This window comes from Periplaneta americana, chromosome 16 (assembly GCF_040183065.1).
Source record: "Periplaneta americana isolate PAMFEO1 chromosome 16, P.americana_PAMFEO1_priV1, whole genome shotgun sequence".
NCBI lineage: Eukaryota > Metazoa > Arthropoda > Insecta > Blattodea > Blattidae > Periplaneta > Periplaneta americana.
The window spans coordinates 11650271-11674931 of NC_091132.1; the positions used below are offsets into that span (position 1 = coordinate 11650271).

The window sequence follows — 24661 nt, forward strand, 5'->3', positions numbered from 1 at the left end:
TACAAAGTTTGTCAAACTCAGGCAGTTGAGGTAGGTCATTACTTTAGTGTAGCAATAACCGGTAACAGGTGGCACCACTTGCAGACAAACATTACAGTGACTGTATTCATAGAGCCACTGTACATCAAATAGGCATATTCTACGAACACGTGGAGCATTACTACGCGTGAACACTCTTGGACAAAAAAAAATCGACTGTACCCTAATGAAATACAGCTGGAAACTGTTAATTTTTTTGGTGTGCGCAGCGTTTATGGAGATAAGATGACAGATGACCTTCTTGTTGAGCATAAATTTTGAACATAATCAGAATGTCATATTTTTGTTCTGTAATGTCATCTATCAGAATAGCTTCGCGAAATCATGTCTAACAATTAGACATTTTCAAAATGAAATAATATCCCAAGTCTAATATATTTATACCAAACGCGAATAAATAGTAGAATATAAGTACTGAATAAAAATATGTCTATTATAATTTCGAATTGAAGTTAATGGACACTATTGACCAAAAAAAAAAAAAAAAACAACGGCTATGCGGAGCGGTGATGTTTCAAGTCAAAGAACCGAGTTCGAATCCCGGCATTGTCCGGACAGGTTTTCTCGTGTTACCTATTTTCTTACACAATTTTTTCGATAATTATAGTAGTAAACAATGACAGTAGCCCTTGCGTCACTTTTCCTCAAAATGATCGGTACTGCCTCATCGCGTGACCCTGCGAGGGAGGGGAGGGATGGGTCAATGCCGCATCAACGTTGAACTACTTACTTTACCTGTCATATTTTGCTGAATAGTGAGCATTAGTATTTATTGACTTCAATGCGCCGTTTAATTCTTCTTCTGTTTTATAACCTCCAAGCATTATTCCTTTATGCGAATATTGCTGCCGTACGCGCTACAGAAGTATTTCTTTCAAGGTGACGACTAAATTGAGGAAATATGCTGTTGATAGATTGTTTAGCAACATAAACAATCGCAAGAATTTATTAAATATTATAGCACAACATTACATTTTCTTATAATCGATTTTCTTCGGCGCAGTAAACTGGATGAACCACCATGTGTCCAGAACGCACCCATTTATTTACGTATTGTGCGGCTTTGTGGTTTTCAAGATGGCAGATTTCCTGCGTGTTTGTGAGGAGTTTGTCATGGTAAACATGAAAATATTTTTGTAAGAGTTATCAAGCAAGATTTTATATTGAAGGAATTCAGAGGATGAGTATATTAATACATTTTCGTTGCTTTTATATTTTTACTGGAACTGTTGTTTTTGTTTCGATAGGTTTGAATGTTGTTATTGAGGTGGAAGCAGATTTCATCCTGTCATGGCGAGGAAGATTCGGCTGCTAACACGGTAGGACATATCATTTCCTTTTATGCAAAGTAGAAATAAAAGACATGTTTAGCGGGTATAAAGATGCCACATCTTGTTATAATAATCAGTCTCTCTTCGAAAATCGCAGCCAGGCCTCATTCGTGCCAGGAGATACCTCCAAACAATCAGGTTCTCCATGGGATTACACTCAGCAACCGTTCAACACTGTGCCTTGTTACACGGGGGACCAGAATATGAATCACAGACATTCATCTGGCCTCCACAATTCTCAAGTCTTGCCTCAGTTTGAGAATAACAACGTTCTTGCTCATTATAAAAATATTAATACAAGTAGTAATAACCATCAGTCTGTTGTTAGGCCTAGAGCAGTGATAAACTGTCAGTCTAATTGTAATGCGTGTTACAATCATTCTGTTGCGAGAATTCCACATCATTGGAATGCATCTCCAGCAGATGCCGTACGATATGTCGCAGGAAACTCCGCAGCTCCTCTACCATCCGATGAGATTTCAAGGTTTGCACCAAATATTGCCAGTTTCACACAGCACGAGGATGCTAATCATCATTTAACAAGTGGTTTTGCAACGCATCTAACAAAACTTTCAAGATATACAAAAGATCCTTCACTAGGCGTTTCATCAGCAGCAGCTTCCTCAAAAAAAGATGTTGCATCACCTAGTGAAGAATGTAGTGTGCTCAGTCATCAGCATCCAACCAGAGTGGAGTCTATGCAGGAGAAGTATATTTCATCTCTATCGAGTGAAAACTCTTCTACTAAGAAAGATGCGTGCGTAACTTGCCGTGGTGCATGTAGAAGATCTAATTGCAAGGTTTACCAACAACAGACTCTTAAGTTTCCTGGTCTCGAACCCATTCCAATACAGCAGTACGGAGTGCCGAGAGAGAATGTGGTGAGATACACAGGACATTCTGCACCCACTATAAGTGGTAATAATGCATCGTGTAATCAGTGGCATCAGCCGCCCGGCCTCTGGCTGCAGAATGGCCGCCCGCCTGGCCTGTGGATGCCTCCACCCGATGACATTCATAACATGGGAAATACAGGTATGGCAAATTTTTGGACTGATAGAAACAATTGTGAGATTTCTGGTCAACAGCTGCCCCCTCCACCTAACTACCATGAAGTAACTTCAAATAAACCAACAAGGTCCCAACAACAACAGCAACAACATAAGGGAGGAACATCTTTGCACGATGGGGAAAGAAGTGACAAACTTCACAATAGTATGGCACAAAGATTTCAGAAAATAGGTGATATGCCACAAAGATATTCGGAGATGTTGATGCGAAGGAAGGCACCAGAGGATATGGTGTCAACTGAGAATTCATTGAGGTATCAAGAACAAACGCCACAGACGAGAAGTCAGCAGCAGCAGCAGCAGGAAGCACTAGTGGATTGCAGTTTATCTCAGGACGTTCAATATCAAACACAAGTGTTGAGATCACTGCCGGTGTCTCAGGGTAGCAAGGATGATAGAGGGCACTGTGAGCCAGTTAGTACAGTCACAGAACTGTGTCATCCAGACATCTCTAGGTCAAATATTACCTCAAATGGTGTTAATACCGGTTCTGCAATACCAAATTTTACCTCTCCTGGCGAATTGCATACAGATCTGACAAACCAATTACAGCGAGATACTGCGAGAAAATATCCTCCATCCAATACGACTAATTTTTCATCATATCCAACTCATGAAGCTAAAGTTCCCCCTTCATCTTCAAGCTACTCTGCAGTGCTCGGTATTGCACAACCTCCATCACGATATAGTTCTAACCTAACTTATACTCAAAGCAAAATATCTAGAAGTAATAATTACATGAGATTGTTTCCAGAAAATTGTGTAGAAGATTCATATAATCCTCATTCTAGCGATGGAGTGAGAAATAGTTTTGTTTCTTCATCGTCCAACAATAGTAATCCTATTGGCAACATGTTGCCAACTGCTGGCATGCCTCATCAGCACATTCCATACCACAAAGAAGTTCCAAGTGCTGGAATGAACTGTTCACTACAACTCCAACCCTCTAACACCTCATTAGGAACAGAGTCCATTATTAGGTACGGCAATATGAAAGACCCAAATGAAGTGTCCACTGCAGTCACAAGTGCTACAACTCAAGTGTCTCCGCACCTACAATCCTGCGGAAGACTTTCATCTGAAAATGCTCCTCCATATCTGTGTGGTAGTGCAACTATGCAAGTTGTGGAAAGTAATCCTGCCTGCAGTATGGGTACGTCTGTAGGCCTCAATATGGACCCCAAACATCTAAATAACTCTTTTATGAGCACTTCTCATAAGCGGGAATCAGTTGTGGCTGGCACACAGCATGCACCTTATCAGAATGTACTAACAGGCACTGGATCTGAGAATTTGTCTGCATGTAACATGTTTTGTGGCCAAGCACCAGGTTCTTCATTGCATCCTGTTCCATTCGGCAGATGTGACGACTCTAATAAGAACTACAGTGACATTCACGTTACAGGGGCAAAAGTAGGAGTAATCAGTAGATCATCAAAAGAAAATTGTCACCTTTCATCGTCTGGCATTTATCTTCAGAATCACAGTTCTGCATTGCCACTGCATCCTGGTTATAATGATTGCAAACCACATTTGTTACCATTAATGGAAGATGCCGGTACAAGCCGTCCTATAAAAAAACGTAAACCACGTACAAAGGGTGTTACAAAACCTGAGCAACTTCAGATGATGGGCAGATGTTGGGAGCAAAGCAGAAATAATCTGCAGATGACATCAGCTCCAGTGCTTGATGTTCGACAGTTCTTAGCTACTTGGGATGAGGAAACTGATGACCTCTCACCAGCTCCTAGGTTGCCAGATGTGGTTCTCAGCAATAGCTCAGCAGAAAACCCATTATTGGTATTAGATTGTAGAAATGTCAATAACAACGGTGTAGCAACCTTATCAACAGTAGACAGAAATTCATTGCTAGAAGGAGGCGACCCAGGGAACTTAATTCATATGTACCAGCAACAGATAGTTAGTCCATCAGCATCAAGTACTGCTAGCAACGATGCAACCAAAATTGAAAATTCTGTATTGACTAGGAATTCCAGCAATGGTGGACCACAACCACTGGGTGAATGCCCCAGTTTAATTCCAATTGACGAAGATAAGGTGGAAAAACTTGATTCTCCAACTACCTATCCCCAGTCTTTAGAAGGATCAGGCCAAAGAATAACTGCAGAAAAACATGAGCAGTCTTTCTACCGGACAGAAGAATGTAGGCAGCCTTTACTAAAACATGGGGGTAGAGATTCTGCTAATAAGTCTGATATTGTTGATAGTTTGATAGAGAACTCTAACCTTCTACCAGAAAATTCAGTCATCAGTTCTCTGAATAATGAAAATGGCATCAGTAATATGTACAAAAAGTCTGATTTCACTGACAGTTCCGCATGCCAGGATTGCCATACTTCAACTGAAGCTTTACAGTCAAGACTCGACCATTTTTCTGAGGATGCTGGTCATAGCTATCAAGAAATGAACATAAAAAGTACAAATGTGTCAGAAAATCAAAACACAGAAGGCCTTGATTTGCAAAATGTAAACTTGAATCAAGAACAAAACAACAGTCATGCTTATAAAGAAAAACATAATTCAAGACGTCTTGAAGCCTTTAATCCAAATCAAAATATGTCATCACCTTGCAATGAGATGACAAGTTCTAGTCACATGTTTGAAAAAAAATATGTTTCAAACTCAGATGTCCGACACAATAGGATCACAAATTTTGAACACAAAAATGAATTGGCAATGATGCCACTAAATCATCAAACAGTCATTCACACATTAAAAGCCCTCTGTACATCTGTGATAGAACGCACCACCCACATACAGCAGACAGATAAAATTAAATTGCTGAATAATACAGTTCCTGCTGCTGATACAAAATTATGTGTAGCTAAAACTGTAATTGAAGAGAAAATTGAACAATTAGAAGACAAATGTAATTCAGATTTTAGCAGTAACGAAGATAATGCTGATATTCCAGCTGCAGGAGACAGTTCTTTGAATTCAGCTTCCAAAACAGTTACAAATAGTTCAGAAGATTATTCTTGCAAAGATTTTAATGTTTGTGCTTTAGAATTGCCATCCTTGCCAGACAAATGCTCCACATCACAGATATCGGGAGAAAATTCATTGGACAAAACATCAAATGAGAAGACAAGCTGTAAGGAAAAAGATACACTTAGAGGACACAAACGTTCGAAACGCCGAAGGAAAAACAGAGCCCCTCGCAGTGTGCTTGCCGAAATGAAGAGATACAAGAGAAAAGAGTCTGATAGTGATTGTAAAACTGATAATACTAATTTTCAATTGGAAGCAGACTATTCAAGTGATGGTGTTTCATCACATTTGAGTCCTTGTTGTGATAAAGGTGTTGAAGAATCACCTGATACTCATTTTTTTGAAAATAAAATCCATCCTGTGATTGTTGACATTGAACAAACCAACAGATCCCTAGAAAATAAACCAATTGATACTGTTGCTTCTATTCCACTTCCTGAGAAGTCATCAGACTTGATCAATGTCAAACCACTTACAGATGGTGAAGCTCTTTCATCTAGTAATAATGATAATAACAACAACAACAACAACAGTGATCCCGAAGGCAGTGAGTGTGCAGAGACCGATAACAGCCAGTTGAACATGTCAGTGGAGAAAGTATCCCCATACAACAGTGACATAGGAGAGGACTTGGATATGTCTGTAACTTCAAGCATTCCAACGACACCGGTCAGTGGGGGTGATGGGGATGAAGATTTAGACGATGACGTTTTGGACGTGGCACCTGAAGTATCAGACATTTTACAGGAGGAAATTAGTTGTTCAGACAGTGAAAGTGATCTTAAAAGTGCCATGGTTCTGCAGTCAGCTAACCCCAAGGAAGTTTATGTACATGAAGGAGTGCACATTCCCAAAGAATCTACAGGTGTCACATCTGAAGAAGAAGAAGCAGATGAAGATTATACTCTATCAGATCATTCAGGTGATGAATCAGGCTATTCAAGAGATGAAGCTCAAGTTGTGGAAGAACCTCATAAATTGAATATTGAAAATGTAACATCAACTGTAATGGAAGAGGATAGAAGGGAACATATTTGTTCAAGATCTCCAAGTAACAAAGATACAGCAGATGATCAGTTAAGTCCAGGGACTGATAATGTGATAAACGAAAATGAATTTGATGAATTGAAATTAAGTGAGAATACTGTGAATCTACCAACTTGTTCCCATTTAATTGACAGTAAATGTTCTGAAGATGCCCATGCTCCATCAGAAATGCAGAAGTTAGATTCAAAGCCTTGTCAAGAGTTAGAAATAGATCAGAACTCAACTTCACGGCAAACTACTCCTTTCAATGTTAATGAAGTTGAAACAAGCTTAACTGCTGAAACTTCCAAGAATGTATTAAAGTCTAGTAATGATTCTGACTCTGAAATTCGAATCACTGACAAAGAGGCCAATAACAATCAATATTCAGAAAGTAGCACATTCAAAGAAATAGACTCTAAGATTGAAAAATCAACCAGAGACATTTCTTCGAAAGAAGACAACGATATTAGCTGTGTTAAAGATTCATCTGATAAATTTTTAGTAGAGAAATCTATCAATTCTATTAATGAAGCAGAACGTGAACCTGACTTTAATTGTTCAGAAAAGTGTGAAAGTTCATTAAATTCAGGACATGGAAATAAGATCACTTCCCACATTTTTCGTAATGAAACATCACAATCATTTGTGTCTTGTCATAAATTGAGTGTAGATCATGATAAAATTTTAAACAATGATAATGTAGAAGAATTGTTACCAAATGAAAGATTAACAAATTCAGGTATCCCAAATAGCAATGTAAAAAATGTATCGTCTGACAAGTTAAAGCCTAAAATTGTTTCTGTTTCAAGTGATGCAAATTGCGTAGAAACTTGTGATAGCAGAGTTGATAATGTTGTCAGTTCTCCATCATTGCCTGTTATGTCAGGGAGCCCAGTGTCTTCTGAGAGAAATGAAGTTGACAGCATTTGTCAACATGACGATACAACTGCTGAAGTAGATAATCCATTACATACCGAACAAGTATCAGTAGAGAAATCATTGAATGAAGAGTTCGAAAAGAATAGTGATGAAATAGTGACTGCAGGTGGATCAAAAAAATCACAAAATAAAGTGAAGTGTAACGAGTCACAGAAGTCACCAGTACTGAAAAATATCAGAAGTTTAGTATGTTTAGAAAATAAGAAAGACTGTATTCAAAATGCTGCTGACATAAATAAAATGACAGAAACAGACAGAAGTGAAAACAGCTTATTGCTTCATAATGATGTCATGGAAGAAGAACTGGATTCTACAATAGCCAAGAAGGAAGGAATATCGGAATGCCATAGTGCTAGTTCAGATAAAGGTGTACAGGACTCTGATAATGATGAAGTGTGTATAAAAAGTGATGGTAATATGGAAAACCCTAATTCATGTTTATCTGAGAGTCATGAACAGTGTAAACATTCTTCATTCAATGAACAAACGTGTGTCTTAGAAGAAACTGATGTAACAAGTTGTGACGAAGATGAACGTGAGTGTGAAACACAGTCCAAAATTAAAAATCCCAAAAATTCTGTTCTACCCTCTTTTAGCTCTGAATACCACACAGACAATGTCGACCAGTCTGCAAATTCCGATTTATTTATCAATAAGTCTTTACTGGAATATAGTGAAAAAGAGTATGAACGTGTTAGAACGGTAAATAGACTTTCACCTAACAAAACATTTGATCAAGATATGATTATAGAAAAATATAAACCACCACAATTCCTTGATGATACCGTACTTACAGAACCAATTAATTTGTTCAAGCGTTCAAGTTCTGATAATTCTTCAGAAGAGGAATTAGTTAAAAATGTTTATGAATCACCACTCAACGCTGAATCTCAAGATACAAAATTATTACAAGAAAACACTAAAATTGAGAAAGTCTCTGAAAGGGAGAATAATGTTTCAGTTGTTGTAACTAACAACGTCAATAGAGAAGATTCTTTTGCCACAGCTAGTGATGAAGAGACTGATTTTGGAACCTCTCATTCCAATGACAGATTGAATGAAGAAAAGTGTGTGAATTTGGCTATTAGCACCAATAAAAATAATACATCAGTTCCTTTTGATAATTGTGATGTAACTTTTAATGATGAAAATGAATGTAGAGACATCGAAACTGATATTGTTGATGATTCTGAAGTTTCCAGCACCTGTCCTGCTAATGTTGATGCAAACAACACTGATACATCCTCTGTTGAAGAAAATAATGGAGCCATTTTGGTTGATGATAATTTTGTTATTGATAGTGCTGTTCTTGCTACTGAAATTGATAACACATGCCTGGACAAGGATCTTTCATGTACAGATCCAGTCAGCAATGTTATTGATAGTGAAGATCCTGGGGATGTTGATATGCTAAATGTCACACATGTTGTAGACACTGGGAACATTGAGGTTGACATTTATCACCATGATATTGAAAATAATGTTACATATTTAGATAGTGATATTGTTCCTGGTAAAGTAGACGACATGGATGGCAGTTTTACAGTTTTTAACCGCACCATTAAAAAATCTAGGGCCAAGATTGTCGATAATGATGTTGCTAATATCAGAAGTGGTACAGAACCAGATTGTGAGGAGGAAGATGTTGAGTCAGCTTCAGTTTGTGATGATAGTGATGCAGATCCTGGTGACAGTACTGCCTGCAGTTTTGACAATAATGAAGACATTGCTCTGGATGGAAATGCATTTAGTGCAGCTGGTAGTGATGGTGGCAGTGATGATAATGGTGATAACATTAATGATGATGATAATGATAACGATAATGATGTTTGTAACAAACTTAAGATATCCTGCACAACAGCTAAAATTACCACTGTTACCATTCATAGTACTAAGCATTCTGAATCTGATAATATTGATGATAATGTAATTGTAGAAAATGAGAAGTGTCTGTTAAAACACAGCTGTACTGATCCTTGTGGTTGCAAACAAATAAATCTCCATCCCATTGATGGCATTGAGAAATATGAAACACTTATGAAAAAAGCAAGCGAGATGTCACAAATGAATTGTTCCCAGGATATGGGACAAAATATAACTCAAAGTGAAATACCATATTCTGACATTGACAAGGGAACAAATTCATTATTTAGTACCACCACATCATCTGAAAGTGTGAAACAAGTTTACAAAGCTTCCAGTATACAAGAAGGTATTATGAAAATTTCAGACTGTAATCTTGACATTCATAATCCAGTTACAACCAAAGAAAGGAAAAAGAAACAATTAACTCAAGAAAACGAGTTAATTCAGGAATCTGTTGATAAAAACAACTGTGATACTTTTGAAAATGAAGTGGTTCCTGATTTTGACTGTGCTTATCATCAGAGTGATTTACCAGCAGTAGCTGATCTTGAGCATAAGAATCTGGCATGTGAAAGTATTGAAGAGTATGAAGAAAAAAATCATGAAGGAAAAAATCATGCTACATCTGAAGTACATAGCAAGTCACTGCAGCAAGGAGAGAAATTAGACGGTGATGACATTGAAAACAGTGAAGAGAATGTAAAATCACTTCTGAAACGTGATGTACCACCAATTATATCAGTTGATTGTGAATTGAATGCAATAGAGAATACACCCAAAGACATACGTTCATCCTTAAGTCAAATTGTAATCAGTGATAGTAGTTATGAATCAGAACCGGCCAAAGATATGTCTATAACTAAGCCAGTTACAGGTGTGGTACAAAACTTTGAGTTAGACATGCCTGAAGATTTATCAGGAGATACAAATTCACCCCTAATTGCATTTGACAAAAATAAGTCTAGTAACTGCGAATTAAAAATTCCAAAAAATATATCAGAGGATATAAATTCATCCATAAAAGAATCTGATAAGGATATAGTAAATGACGGAAAATTGAACACAATGAAAGATTTATCAGAAGACATCAGTTTACCTCCATCTGAATCTGTTGTGGATGAAAAAAGCAGTTGTGAATTAAACATTGCCAAATACGTGTCAGAAGATATAAACTCACCCATTACAGAATCTCATGTGGATAAGATGAACATTCTTAGAAGTGCATCAGATGATATAAACTCTTCCCTAATTGAATCTGATGGGGATAACTTAAGTAATTATGAATCACACACAACCAAAGGCTTTTCAGAAGACATAAACTCACCGTTAACTGAATTTGATAGAGAGAAATTAAGTAATTGTTTATTAAACATACCCAAAGATGTATCAGAAAATAGAAACTCATCTGTAAATGAGTCTGATGAAGAGAAGCTAAGTACCTGTGAATTAAACATGTGCAAAGATGTATCAGAAGATGTAACTTCATCCTTGACAAAATCTGTTATGGATGGGGCAATCAATTCCGAATTAAACATACCTAAAGATGTATCAAAAGATATTGGCTCACCCGAAACTGAGTCTGATAGAGAGAAGTTAAATATTTGTGAATTAAACATGTCCAAAAGTGTATCAGAAGATATAAATTTACCCTTGACAGAATCTACTGTGGATGAGGCAAACAATTCTGAATTAAATGTTCCTAAAGATGTTTCAGAAGATGTAAGATTGCCTGTAACTGAGTCTGATGGAGAGAAGTTAAATACTTGTGGAATAAACATGTCCAAAAGTGTATCAGAAGATATAAATTTACCCTTGACAGAATCTACTGTGGATGAGGCAAACAATTCTGAATTAAATGTTCCTAAAGATGTTTCAGAAGATGTAAGCTCGCCTGTAACTGAGTCTGATGGAGAGAAGTTAAATGCTTGTGGAATAATCATGTCCAAAGATGTATCAGAACATATAAATTCACCCTTGGCAGAATCTGGTGTGGATGAGACAAAAAATTCTGAATTAAATATTCCTGAAGATGTATCAGAAGGTATAAACTCTCCCGTAACTGAGTCTGATGGAGAGAAGTTAAATACTTGTGGAATAAACATGTCCAAAGATGTATCAGAACATATAAATTCACCCTTGGCAGAATCTGGTGTGGATGAGGCAAAAAATTCTAAATTAAACATTCCTGAAGATGTATCAGAAGGTATAAACTTGCCCGTAACTGAGTCTGATGGAGAGAAGTTAAGTACTTGTGAATTAAACATGCCCAAAGATTTATCAAAAGATACTAATTCACACTTATCAGAATCTAGTATGGATAAGGCAAACAGATCTGAATTAAACATTCCTAAAGATGCATCAGAAAATACAAATACACCCTTGACAGAATTTGGTGTGGATGAGGTAAATAATTTTGACTTAAACATTCCTAAATATGTATCAGAAAGTATGAACTCACCCATAACTGAGTCTGAGGGAGAGAAGTTAAGCACTTGTGAATTGAACATGTCCAAAAATGTATCAGAAAATATATATTCAGCCCTGACTGTTGTTGAGTTGAATAATTCTGAATTAAACATTCCTAAAGATGTATCGGAAGTTATATATTCACCCCAAACTGAATCTGATGGAGAGAAGTTAAGAAATTGTGAATTGAATGTTAAAAATATGTCAGAAAATATAAATTCACCTCTAATTGAATATAGTGGGGAGAAGTTAACCAATTGTGAAGCAAACATTTCAAAAGATGTGCCAGGAAATATAAAGTTAACTCTTACTGAATCTGATGGAGAAAAGTTAAGCAATGCTGAATTAAATATTCCCAAAGATGTATCAGAGGACATAAATTCTTCCCTAAGTGAAGATGATGAAGAGAAGTTAAATGATTCTGAAGGTCTATCAGAAATTATAAGTTCATCCATAACTGAATCTGATGGAAAGAAGTTGAGGAATTGTGAATTGAATATTAAAAATGTATCAGAAGATATAAACTCACCCCTAATTGAATATAATGGAGAGAACTTAAACAAGTGTGACGTAAACATTCCAAAATATGTATCAGGAGATATAAACTCAACTCTTGTAGAATCTGATGAAGATAATGTAAGTACATGTGAATTAAACATTCCCAAAAATGTATCAGGAGATATAAGCTCACCTCTTGCAGAATATGATGGGAAAAATGTAAGCAACTGTGAAATAAATACTCCAGATGAAGTATCAGAAGATGTAAATATATTGCTAACTAAATCTGATGTAATTAAGATAAGTGAATCTGGTTTAAAAGCACCTAAAGACATATCAGAAGTAAACTCTTTCTTCACAGATCCTAATGGGGACAACTTAATTAGTTGTGAGTTAAATATTTCCAAGGATGTATCAGAAATTGTAAATTCGCCTCTGACTGAATCTAATGTGGATAAAAGAAATGACTGTGAATTAAACATTCCAAATGATATATCAGAAAATATAAATTCATCCCTGACTGAATCTAATGTGGGTAAGGTAACTGGTTGTGAACTAAACATTTCCAATAATATATCAGAAGATATAAATTCACCCCTAACTGAATCAAGTGTGGTTAAAGGAAATGATTGTGAATTAAACATTCCAAATTATATATCAGAAAATATAAATTCATCCCTGACTGAATCTAATGTGGGTAAGGTAACTGATTATGAACTAAACATTTCCAATGATATATCAGAAGATATAAATGCACCCCTAACTGAATCTAGTATAGTTAAACGAAATGATTGTGAATTAAACATTCCAAATCATATACCAGAAAATATAAATTCATCACTAACTGAATCTAATGTGGGTAAAGTAACTGATTGTGAACTAAACATTTCCAGTGATATATCAGAAGATATAAATTCAACTCTAACTGAATCTAGTGTAGTTAAAGGAAATGATTGTGAACTGAACATTCCAAATCATATACCAGAAAATATAAATTCATCCCTAACTGAATCTAATGTGGCTAAGGTAACTGATTGTGAACTAAACATTTCCAATGATATATCAGAAGATATAAATTCAACTCTAACTGAATCTAGTGCGGTTAAAGGAAATGATTGTGAATTAAATATTCCAAATCATATACCAGAAAATATAAATTCATCCCTAACTGAATCTAATGTGGTTAAGGTAACTGATTGTGAACTAAACATTTCCGATGATATATCAGAAGATATAAATTCAACCCTAACTGAATCTAGTGTGGTTAAAGGAAATGATTGTGAACTGAACATTTCCAATGATGTATCAGAAAATATAAATTCACCCCTAACTGAATCTAATTTGGATAAAAGAAATGATTGTGAATTAAACATTCACAATGATATTTCAGAAAATTCATCCCTGACTGAATCTAATGTGGATAAAAGAAGTGATTCTGAATTAGACATTCCCAATGATATATCAGAAAATATAAATTCGCCCCTAAGTGAATTTAATTTGGATAAAAGAAATGAGTGTGAATTAAACATTGCCAATGACATATCAGAAAATACAAATTCATCCATAACAGAATCTAATGTGGATGGAAGAAGTGATTATGAATTAGACATTCCCAATGACATATCAGAAAATATAAATTCGTCCCTAGTTGAATGTAATATGGACAAGGTAACTGATTGTGAATTAAGCATTTCCAATGATATATCAGAAAATATAAATTCATCCCTGACTGAATCTAATTTGGATAAAAGAAATGATTGTGAATTAAACATTCCCAATAAAATATCAGAAAATATAAATTCACCCCTAACTGAATGTAATATGGACAAGGTAACTGATTGTGAATTAAGCATTTCCAATGATAGGTCTATATCAGAAAACATAAATTCACCCCTGTCTGAATCTAATGTGGATAAAAGAAATGATTGTGAATTAAACATTCCTAATGATTTATCAGAAAATATAAATTCACCCTTAGCTGAATGTAATATGGCCAAGGTAACTGTTTGTGAATTAAGCATTTCCAGTGATGCATCAGAAAATATATATTCACCTCAGATTGAATCTAACGTGGATAAAGTAAATGATAGAGAATTAATCGTTTCTAAAAATGTATCAGATGATACAAACTCATGCACTCTTGAAAATGAGGTGAATCAGTTAAGTAAACTTAATGATGAAATAAACATTCCAGAAGGAGTATCAGAGGAAATAAATTCATCTGTAACTGAATCTGATATGGATGAGATCAGCAGTTGCGAACTGGATATTACTAGAAATGTGCCAAAAGATAACAACTCACCCCTAACTCAATCTGATGTGGATAAGATAAGTATTTGTCAATTACACATCTCCAGAAATATAAATTCACATCTAACTGAAGATGCAGTAGAAAATGCAGATTCTGTTGTAGTTCTAAAACGCAGTACTGAAGTAAACATTTCAGAAAGTAAAGAATTTAATTCACAAAAGTTTCTCTGCACAGAGGAAACCGTTAAAGATGAAATGTGTAATTCTGAAATATTTGCAAGAACTTGCAAATCTCCAATAGAATCAACTAAGAATGAAAGCATACTTGGTAAGACATTAGGACAGAAAGAATTCCTGCTTCCTGTTGAGTTAGGTACAAAGGAAGTTAGAAAGTCTGAAGTAAGAGAACCAATAAATGAGACACACATGTCTCATGTGTTACAAGGTTATCAGTCTCCTAAGGAATGTGAGAAAAGTATGGCTTCATCTAGTGAAACAGAAGTGTCTGAATATTCAGATACAAAGCACAAAAATGCGTCATTCCTAGAAAACAATGAGTCAAATTCAGCTAAAGAGTGTATAGCATTCAAAGACAATCAGGCTCAGGATTCTGCTACTAACATTGACAGTAATGTGAGTCATCTGGAAGGTGTTCTGAATTCTCCGCAGTCTCCCCAAGAATGTAATTATTTCGAGACAGGCTCTTCAGGAGAGACAGATGATATGCCACACCTTGAAATAATTAATACAGAAGTTTCACCAAACAGTTCTGATTCACTAGAAATGCCCTGCCTTGAACTAATCACAGATAATGTAGAGCGAGTGAAGGACATTGAAGATCGATTTGTGCCATTGTGCGGTATTTCTTCTTCACAAGCTTCAACAGAAATGGAGTACAGTACCAATGAATGTGTGACACACAGAAAAGAAAGTACTTCAGCATCAACATTGGAATGTGAATTAAAAAATGAAGATAGTTTTGAACTTAAAGTGACTCCAGAGCAATCCACTGCATTGTTGCAGAATAAGTCAGAACCTCTTTCATTACCAACAGACGACTCACCTGTTTTGACCATAAATATTCCGGTAATGGAAACATCACTGTCTTCTGGGTGTACTGTCAACCTGAGAGAAGAATCTTTAATAAATGTGACATCATCAGAAGAACATGATATGTCTGCAAGACAGAATACTGATATCTCTACGCAGATGCCTATTGATGATGTTGCCTGTGAGGAAACAGTTGAAGTCTCTACAGATGCTAGCCAACAAGAAATAATGACAGAAGAATTTGATTTAAACGAATCTGTTGAACCAGGTCAGGAGTGTGAGATACAAGAGGTTCCAGTGAGTCCGGAAACATTACAAGCTCTGTCAAAATACTTGGATTCAGGTGTGTCCTCCGTGCAAGTGGTTGAAGTAAATCCAGAGGACATGGAGGTGTTACAGTCCAATCTGTCGGGAGAGTGGGAATCTTTTCAGCTAGTCACTTCTGCAGAGGAATGTGTTTCCATGAACAGTGAAAAGTATGAACATAATCCTGAACACAATACAGTGACAAATGGGGGAGAAATAGTTTTGTCAGCTGATAAAGGGAAGGAAAATACCAATATTGATTCAAACTTGAGTGTTTCCAGAACAGATTGTAACATATTCCTTTATAGCAATTCATCAGATGCGGAGATTAAAGAAAGTGCAGTTTTGTCTTCTAAGGTTGATGAGAATGTGAACTCTGCAACATCTACAGATTCGACTGTACCATGCAGCGAATTATTACCAAATTTAGATCCAAATTTAAGAGAGGTTCTGCCTGTTGATTCAGTTTCAAATTGGCCTTACCTCGAGGAGGAGGTACTTTCAGAATTTCCAGCACCAGATACAGACTCAAACAATGTCGCAAGCTCTAGCATTTCTTCTACTCCTTCCACCCATTCACCAGTACCGGCTTCTTGTTCCGATACAGTGCAATCTGACTCATTTTCAAGAGCTGGGAGTTCAACTGAGTGTGAAATAAGTTCATCAGCTATTCACATTCAAAACGATTCAGTGCAGTCGGACTCTGTTGTCATGAGTGGGTTAAAATGTCGTCTTAGTTGGAAAAAAATATTTGATCTCTCAAAAGCAGAAAATGCTATGAAGCAGAAAGGAGACTTTGATTGTAAACAACGTGTTACAAAGGAAAATGATAAGTCTTGCCTGAAAACTGATCAGCAGTCTAAAACAGATTTTGAAATTTCAAGTGCAAATGAGTTTATGAACAAAAATGGACTTGAACCAACTGACAAGTGCAGAAAATTAAGTGGAAATACAAAGAGTCAGCAAACAAGGATTCTTGAATTCAGAAAAAGAAAGCTTGATGGATTAGAATTGGGTCCTGCCAAAATCGAAGTACGTTTAACACCAACTCCTCCACCGAAGGGTGTACCTAAAACTTGGCAAGTAGTGGATGCACCAAAATCTGAAAGAATTTCCACCCAAAGCAAATCAAATGATACGGAATCTGTTAAGAAGAATAACACTGCAGACATTAACAGTGCATCAGAATGTGCCAGCAACACTCCCAGTGTAGTTACACAGCTGCCCATAGTACTAGTGAAAAGGCTGATACTGAAACGGAGGTGTGATGAAGATATCGACATAGAGTCCGATAAGAAAAGGAAAAATTTGCCAAATTCGAATTCCAGTTCTGTGATCTGTGCCAACAATATTGACACCTCTTCATCTGCTGATGGAAAAGAAACAACATGTGGCACTTACAAAGAAACTATTGTAGGTCACGAAAAGGTAGAAAATTCAAAATCTCTTAAAGAGAGTAATGCTTCATCAGAGAAGTTAGACTTAAATACATCTCCATTGGATAAGCAGGATGTTGCATGTAGTAAAGGAGATATTAATAGTTCAAAATCAGAAGAAGAAGAAGAAGAAGAAGCAGGGAGCTCTCATATATCAGACAAAATTAATAATGTAGAATCAGATGTTACTGAAAATGATGCCGATAAGTTAAATAACTGTAGCTCTGTTTCAGATACCGAAGTTATCAGAAATACCAACATTGAAAATAAGGCTGTTGATGTTTGTATTAATGAAAATAAATCTTGTAACACTGTTTTTGATGCAGATGGAAATTCTAATTCTGCATTTAGCGAATTTGATTCGAGCAACAGTACTGCAAGTGAAAATTCTAAACAGCTGCTACCCAGAGTCATAATTAAACGTACTGTAGGTATGGGTAACACAAATAACTACCAGAGTTTCCTTCGAAGTGCTTCTTCATCCAGCAACACTGCTGATAGGTGGCAGCCAGTTGTTCGTCTTGAAAGAGATCCCTCGTTAGATTCTCTGGCAAAAATTCTTGTATCAAATGGTGATACAGTTAGAAGAACAGATAGAAAACTGCGACACGGTCTGAGAATTAGTCTCAAATCTCCACCTGTTCAACCACTTGTTACGTTGGTTCCTTTGTCTTCATTAGTATCTACTTCTACTCCTAGGAATAGAACACATTCAGAATCATCTTATAATCGTTGTCAGAGAGGAAGATGCAAGAGGCAACAAAGTCGAACATTTCTTTCTAGGATAAATTTGCGACGTAGCAGTTTAAATAATAACTGGAATTCACAAAGACTTGTGAAGAAAAGTTCACCCACACCTGAAACTCTTTCCACACAACCAGAGCTCTGTTTTGATTCACCACAACCAAATAATACTCATCTGCCTAATTCAGAATCACAGAGTCCATCAATCAAGCTAACATTTTTTAATAACTGTAACAAAGTACAAAGCAACAATAAAGATGAGGAGTCAGCTTTAACATCAGATGCAAACAAAGATGAATATTCTGCTGTTGAGAGTAGCAGTAAGGTTTTCGAGAATGACGAATATGTAGTTGTTGAAAACAAGAACCATACCAAAGATAACTTAACAAAGATAACTTTTCAGAGGAATAAGAGAAAGGAAGTTTCATTTGCAAAGAATTTAAAAAGAAAAATTATGAAAGTGAGGAATAATGTAAGTGAGCTAAACATGCCAGCTTTCTTAAACCAAGACGACAAACGAAGTACTTCAGTGAGTACAGTAGTAGAATGTGATGCTTCAAACACTGGATTGGAAATTCCTTGTGACGTTGATACAACTCAGGAGGATGGAAGCAAGCAACTGCCCCCTGAACTTGAAACGTCATCAAAAGATGAGTCACGTTCTCTTAAGAAATCCATGTCAAGTAGCAGTTATTCCAGTTGTGACACTACCGACTGCTCCCAGGACCCCCCTGTCTTTGACACATCTGAAAGTACAGTATCTGTGGAGTGCTCCGAATGTGAATCATTGAAATCTGATACCATGTCACACAGTGAGACTCTGTCTAAGACCCACTCCACGAAAAAAACATCAGGTAAAATTTGTCTAGGTAATTCTAGATTAAAAAAGAGGCGATACGTTGAGAACATGTATCAAGAAGATGTATTTCCACTCTTCCAACCTGACAGAATATTATCAGTGTCAAAGAGAAGACGATCGAATTTAAAACAAGAAAGTTCCCACTTTGATAGACAGAGTTCAGAGGAAGGAATACAGAATTTGACTTCTCACTCTAGTATGAATACTTTTGGAAACAACTTGAATGAAATGCTGTCTAATGATCTGTCGGAAGACACAGTTTCAAAAACAGACACTGTGCAAAATGACGCAAAAATGAAAATTAATTTTGATGAAAATTCGTTAGACAGAAGTAAATCTTCGAGAGAAGACATCCACAAAGGAGTTATTGAAGAGTCGGTGAAACACTCCCAGCTGTTTCCGAGTGACACATCCATAGCTTCAGACAGTACTGAAATTGAAAGTGACGGAATTACAGAAAATGGCAGAAAATCGCAGGGTGTTTTTAGTGATTTGAAAATAGATGAATATTCCGAAACACAGAAGGATGCCGCAGCCAACGAGAAGGATGATTCCTGCCAGGCTTGTGGCCATACTTACAGAAACCAGGATGAGAGGACGGCACACATCAGGCGACACCCTTACCATTGTCAGCGCTGTCATCTGGCATTCAGATCAGAGGTAGGTGTCTGCAGGGTAACACAATTCATTTGAAGACCTCCCCGGAAAAAGGATGTAACATCAAATTAATGAAATATGTGACTTAGGTGGAAATAGTACATTATGCAACGAGCCTATAATGAAGGTAATTAAGAAGTGAGTATGGATATTTATGAAACGAGCGCAAGCGAGTTTCATTATTTTCATACGAGCTTCTTAATTACCATTATAGGCGAGTTTCATACGACTTTTTATGCTCGACCATATTTCTAATCTGATATTATTAATTTTATTTGTATCTGAACTTGAGCAATGTTCCGTATGTTGTGAGATGTGCGCAGACGCGAAAGTATTGATTTTTTCCGAGGAACAGATGTCCACATTGACCTTGCTAGGCCATAAGAACCTACAGACATAACATTGAAATTAAATTAGACATTGAAAAACGAGATGACAAATTTAATTTATTTGAATATTATTTACAATTAACGCTAATTATTATAGTAACAGAACATAACCTTTGCGACAGTATTGGATTTCCAGCCTCCGTGACTTTTCGCTAATTCTCTTTCGATTGCATGTCCGAGAATAATCGATACTTGCGGTTTTATAACGGTAGAAAGCTGACCTGTCATTGGCTGAACAGTTGTAACCTGAGTCGTCATTGGCTGAAAGACCTGACATTTAATGAGTAGGTGTACTTTAATGACATGCATTAAAGGTCTGCTACCAGGTGTATAATTACTACATTTCGGCATGGTCGAGCATAAAAGTAATTTTGAAACATTAATTTATAATAGTAAATGATTGCATCCAATAACTGAATAAACCTGTATCCTTGATTAGTCAAGTGGTTCTGTTAGTAAATATAGGCCTACTGAAATGTACCCTTGAAATTATTTTCCTTTCTCCTGAAGCGTGTGTTATAGATTTGTTGTTGTTGTTTTCTAATGCCAGGCGTTTGACAATAAAGTCATTTGACCTCTTGCACTCCAATATTGATTAAATGGCAAGTTGTAGCCGATTTAAGTGAACACCATAATTTAAGGGCTACTTCATCCACACACAACCCCCAGAATGTCTAGAGGACCACACCTGCTGTTGGTCGATGGGTCCACTGGACTTAGCTGGGAGATCTTGTCGATCACCATCTTTCCCTCCTTAAGCCACTGGAGGACGATTTTAGTGCCATAGCAGATCAGCACTAGGAACAGAAAAGTAGAAAGAGGAGGAAGGAAAGTGAAATGAACCCCTAGACCTCGATATAGATTTGTTGGTTACACCCTTATTCCAGGGAGGTCTTCAATTATCTGTCATACTGTTTAAGACATTCTATTGGAGAAAACATGCAGTTGATTTTTAGTTTATTTTTAATATTTGGAGTCCATTTCATACTTCCATTGAGCATGTTTGAGGCACCTAAAATCGAATTTTTAGAGCCTAAAAATTTTAAGTCTACTGACAACATAGCCATTGTACATAACATGGCTTGAAAAACACACTCGTCTGTTTGACTGTGATAAGTGAAAACATTAAGCCAGGTTATGAACCGACTAAACAAGAAGTAGTTGGCAGGGCGAGAGGAAAGTGCGGGTTAGAGGGGTAGCCTGTATAGCGGTGACACATTGAGTATGGTGGGGTGGAGGGGGAAGGAGAACGGAGGTTTTCATTGGACCTCACGTGAAAATGTCGTCTGCTAACGAAAATCTGGCAACGGAATCACGGAGACAGTGTAGCCAAACTTCTCAGTTCCTTTGGAGTACCACATGCATTACGAGTCGCATTTCGTACCAGCGTCATTAGCTCGTGCTTTCTTAAAAACCATGATTTTAATTACTAATATTGTTGATAGTGTTATCGAGAACTATATACAGTAGTTATTTTAAACATATCGGTGACAAATGCTGAACACGCTTTGAATCTTGCGCCACTATGTGACAATAGAGCTCAGAAAGCGAGCAACAGAATGTTGCTTCCGGTTTAGTCGGTTCATAACCTGGCTTTTAGTATAGCGAAATTTTAGTGTAACTGGTGAGCCACCATAAAATTTTTAACGTCCTGTACATATAGACACTGTTGCTTTTCAGTAACCTAGAGTGCTTGAATTTATTTGTTTATACTTTGTTTGTTATTATTTAAATGCAGGTCGACTTCGTGGGTCATCTTTCTGAACAACATCCCCGGACTAGAGAAAGACATCATTGTTTGTTGTGTGAGCGCAGCTTTCCAACGGCAGAACGCCACAAGTTGCATCTCGCAGGCCGCACACATCGCCATTTGGAACTCACACAACGTCGTACCATTCATACCCTTTTCTCTATCTTCACCGGGCACAATTGCCCGGTACTGGCTCCACTCACAGATAGTGAATTGGCTGGACTTAACTGGTTTCCCGTGGAACCCGGCACCATACACTTCTACCATCAGGCCACACCACTGCAGCGTGCAGTCCAGGTAATATAATGCTTGTTTTGTATGTGAGTGAAACAACTAATTGTTGGGGTGGAGGAGCGAGAGGAAGGTGGGTCCTTTAGTCCTACATTCACAGATTCAAGAAACTACTCACTAAAAATGTTCACTACACTTTTGTAAATTCAGTAAGGCTTGAGTTACTGTCATCCTCCGAGGAGTTTAGTGCTCAGAGGAATGCGGTTCCGACTAGTCTAGTGCAGTACTGGAGTGGGAGGGAACAGTGACAGCGACAGTCTGGAAGGAAATACAATCATACTGAAAACATTCGCCCAATTTATGAGAGCAGTATGCCTATTAGTTTTCTAACGTATTTCTGGCGAGATAGAGATACAACCATTCGTACTTACGTGTTCAGAGAAGGAAAGTAATGTAAAAAATGTTATTTATTTATTATTTATTCTGGTGAAGTTAAGACCATCACACCACCAGAAATACAAATACAATAAAATAAATAAAAAAAAAATATAATAAAACTACAATAATATAAATGAAAAGAAGAATCATACTATAAAATTTAGTGATTAGTAGAATTGAATTAAATTTGTAAAGTAATCAATTTAAATATACTCTACTGCTGAACTCACTTGAAAAGTAAAACTACTTGATTTCTATTTTAAGATATCACCAACAAATGATTTTCGCATGACATTATAGGAATCTGTTTTTCACGATACCAATCACACATATTCTAAAATTCCAATAGAATAAATGAAAAACTTTTCCATAGCATTTTTCGTTAACATATTAACATAGCTAACATCAGGGAGATGTTTGAGCAAAAATTGCAACAATATGAAGAGTCCACTGCAAGAATGATGGATGTCTCTTTCTTGTCGAAAATGAACCAAGACTGTCAATGCTTAGATTAAGACATATAGAATGTACATACAGAGTTATATGGCATTAACACTGATAGTAATTGTCCAGTAAAGATCGAAAAATCACAGTTAAGCTTTGAGCGGTAAGCATTTCAAACATTCAATTGCTTCTCCTGCAAAATGTATTCCAAATGATATCCATCATTCTTGCAGTGGACTCTTCATATATTTAATATATTAATAACAAAACCATATAGGCCTAGGTAAACATTATGTAGCGTATATGAAATATTCACACACTACTACAAACTGAAGACTGCATATTTTTGGACGATTAATACTTCCCACTCTGCTCGGTTCGGCTTGGCTGTAGCAACAAAAGAATCTACCTGCAACCCCCCCCACACCGATGGCAAGAATACCTCAGGTCCCAGCACTAAACTCGTCGGAGGAAGACAGTACAGCAGATTCGATGCAGCAGGTAGCTGTTTGTTATGAAAACCAAAGCAGCTTACAAAAACTTTCCTCAAAGCATTTCTTGTTCAAGATGTCATGCTGCCTGAAATACACATTTCCGGCCATTGATTCCCTTTGTCATAATCCTGATGCCCACGTGCATCAACGTTGGTTAGTGTAACCACCAATTAAAATTGCCACCTAACCCTTAATCAAGCATTTTTACGGTGCATCGACCTCGGTTAGGACTTAAATAGGAGGTTAACCATTGTAATCTCTAACCTGCCATATTCGAGTGGTTAAAGGAGATAAACAGTGATTAGTAGGGCAAGTAAAACAAAATGGCGGCCAGATCCATAGGTGATTATTTCGAAGAAGATTATTATTTTACAGTATTTGAATTACTTGGATAGAGATGGTGGAGAGTGTGAAGTTTCTTTAGTAGAAAGTGAGAATTCTTACGAGGAATTAGGTGACAGAAAATTCCAGGAGGAATTTCGTTTATCAAAATCTACAAATGGGTCACTTGAAATAACACAAAAACAGTCATATTTCTTCTATGGATCAGCTGCTTATATTAGGATTCTATGCAACTGTTATTTTCTATATTTTAAGAGGGAACACTCGAATATCTCTTTCTCTACTTCACTGGCTGAACGAAGAGAGGTTATGGATGGATCTTAGGATACTGCTTAGTTCCCTGGTGTAAATGGGGTCTTCGATCGTACACACATTCCTTTTCCTTTATGGATATTCCATCTTTTTTTTTTATATAATATATTTAAATCTTGTAATTAAGTCTATCGATACTTCAACCTCACATTGAAATATAATCATTTTTGCATTCAGTTTTCCATTTTGTACGATTTTAACCTAACAATACTGAAAAACAAAGAAATGCAACTCGCAAACAACAGCAGCCAAAGGCAAACAAATGCAACGCGAAAATATAGGACAACAGTGTACCATCATAGACTTTACTCTGGTTAAATGAGGTGCATAGGCAGAGAGAACTGTTTCTTGTTGGGGGGGCAAAGCAAAACCATAGAATCCCTATATAACGGGGTTATGGGAGACATCATTTACCTCCATGAATTATATTAGGTGACGAATACAATGTATGCAGTTCTGCGTTGTGTAACTTTCTCCATTCTCCTGTAACTTCATCCCCCTTAGCCTCAAATATTTACCTAAGCGTTTTATTCTCGATTGAATACCCTTAACCTCTGTTCCTCTCTCAAAGTGAGAGTCCAAGTGTCACAAGCATACAGAACAACCAGTAATATAATTATTGAAGAGTACAGGGAAAAAACAATCAAAGTCACAGTTCTCTTAAGGGTGATATCATCATATAGTTCAGTATATTACTGTAAAATTTATT

At 36.6% G+C, this 24661-nt stretch overlaps 1 protein-coding gene across 1 annotated transcript in view; it reads left to right on the plus strand.

The window, feature by feature from the left end:
• Positions 1–1108: 1108 nt before the first annotated feature.
• The window catches only part of LOC138690931 (uncharacterized), a 34011-nt gene continuing 10458 nt past the window's right edge, over positions 1109–24661 (plus strand). The window contains exons 1-3 of the mRNA XM_069812498.1: positions 1109–1155; positions 1287–19555; positions 21680–21988. Of these exons, the coding sequence (XP_069668599.1) occupies positions 1403–19555; positions 21680–21988 (18462 nt within the window). The 5' untranslated portion in view covers positions 1109–1155; positions 1287–1402. The remainder of the gene's footprint in view (positions 1156–1286; positions 19556–21679; positions 21989–24661) is intronic.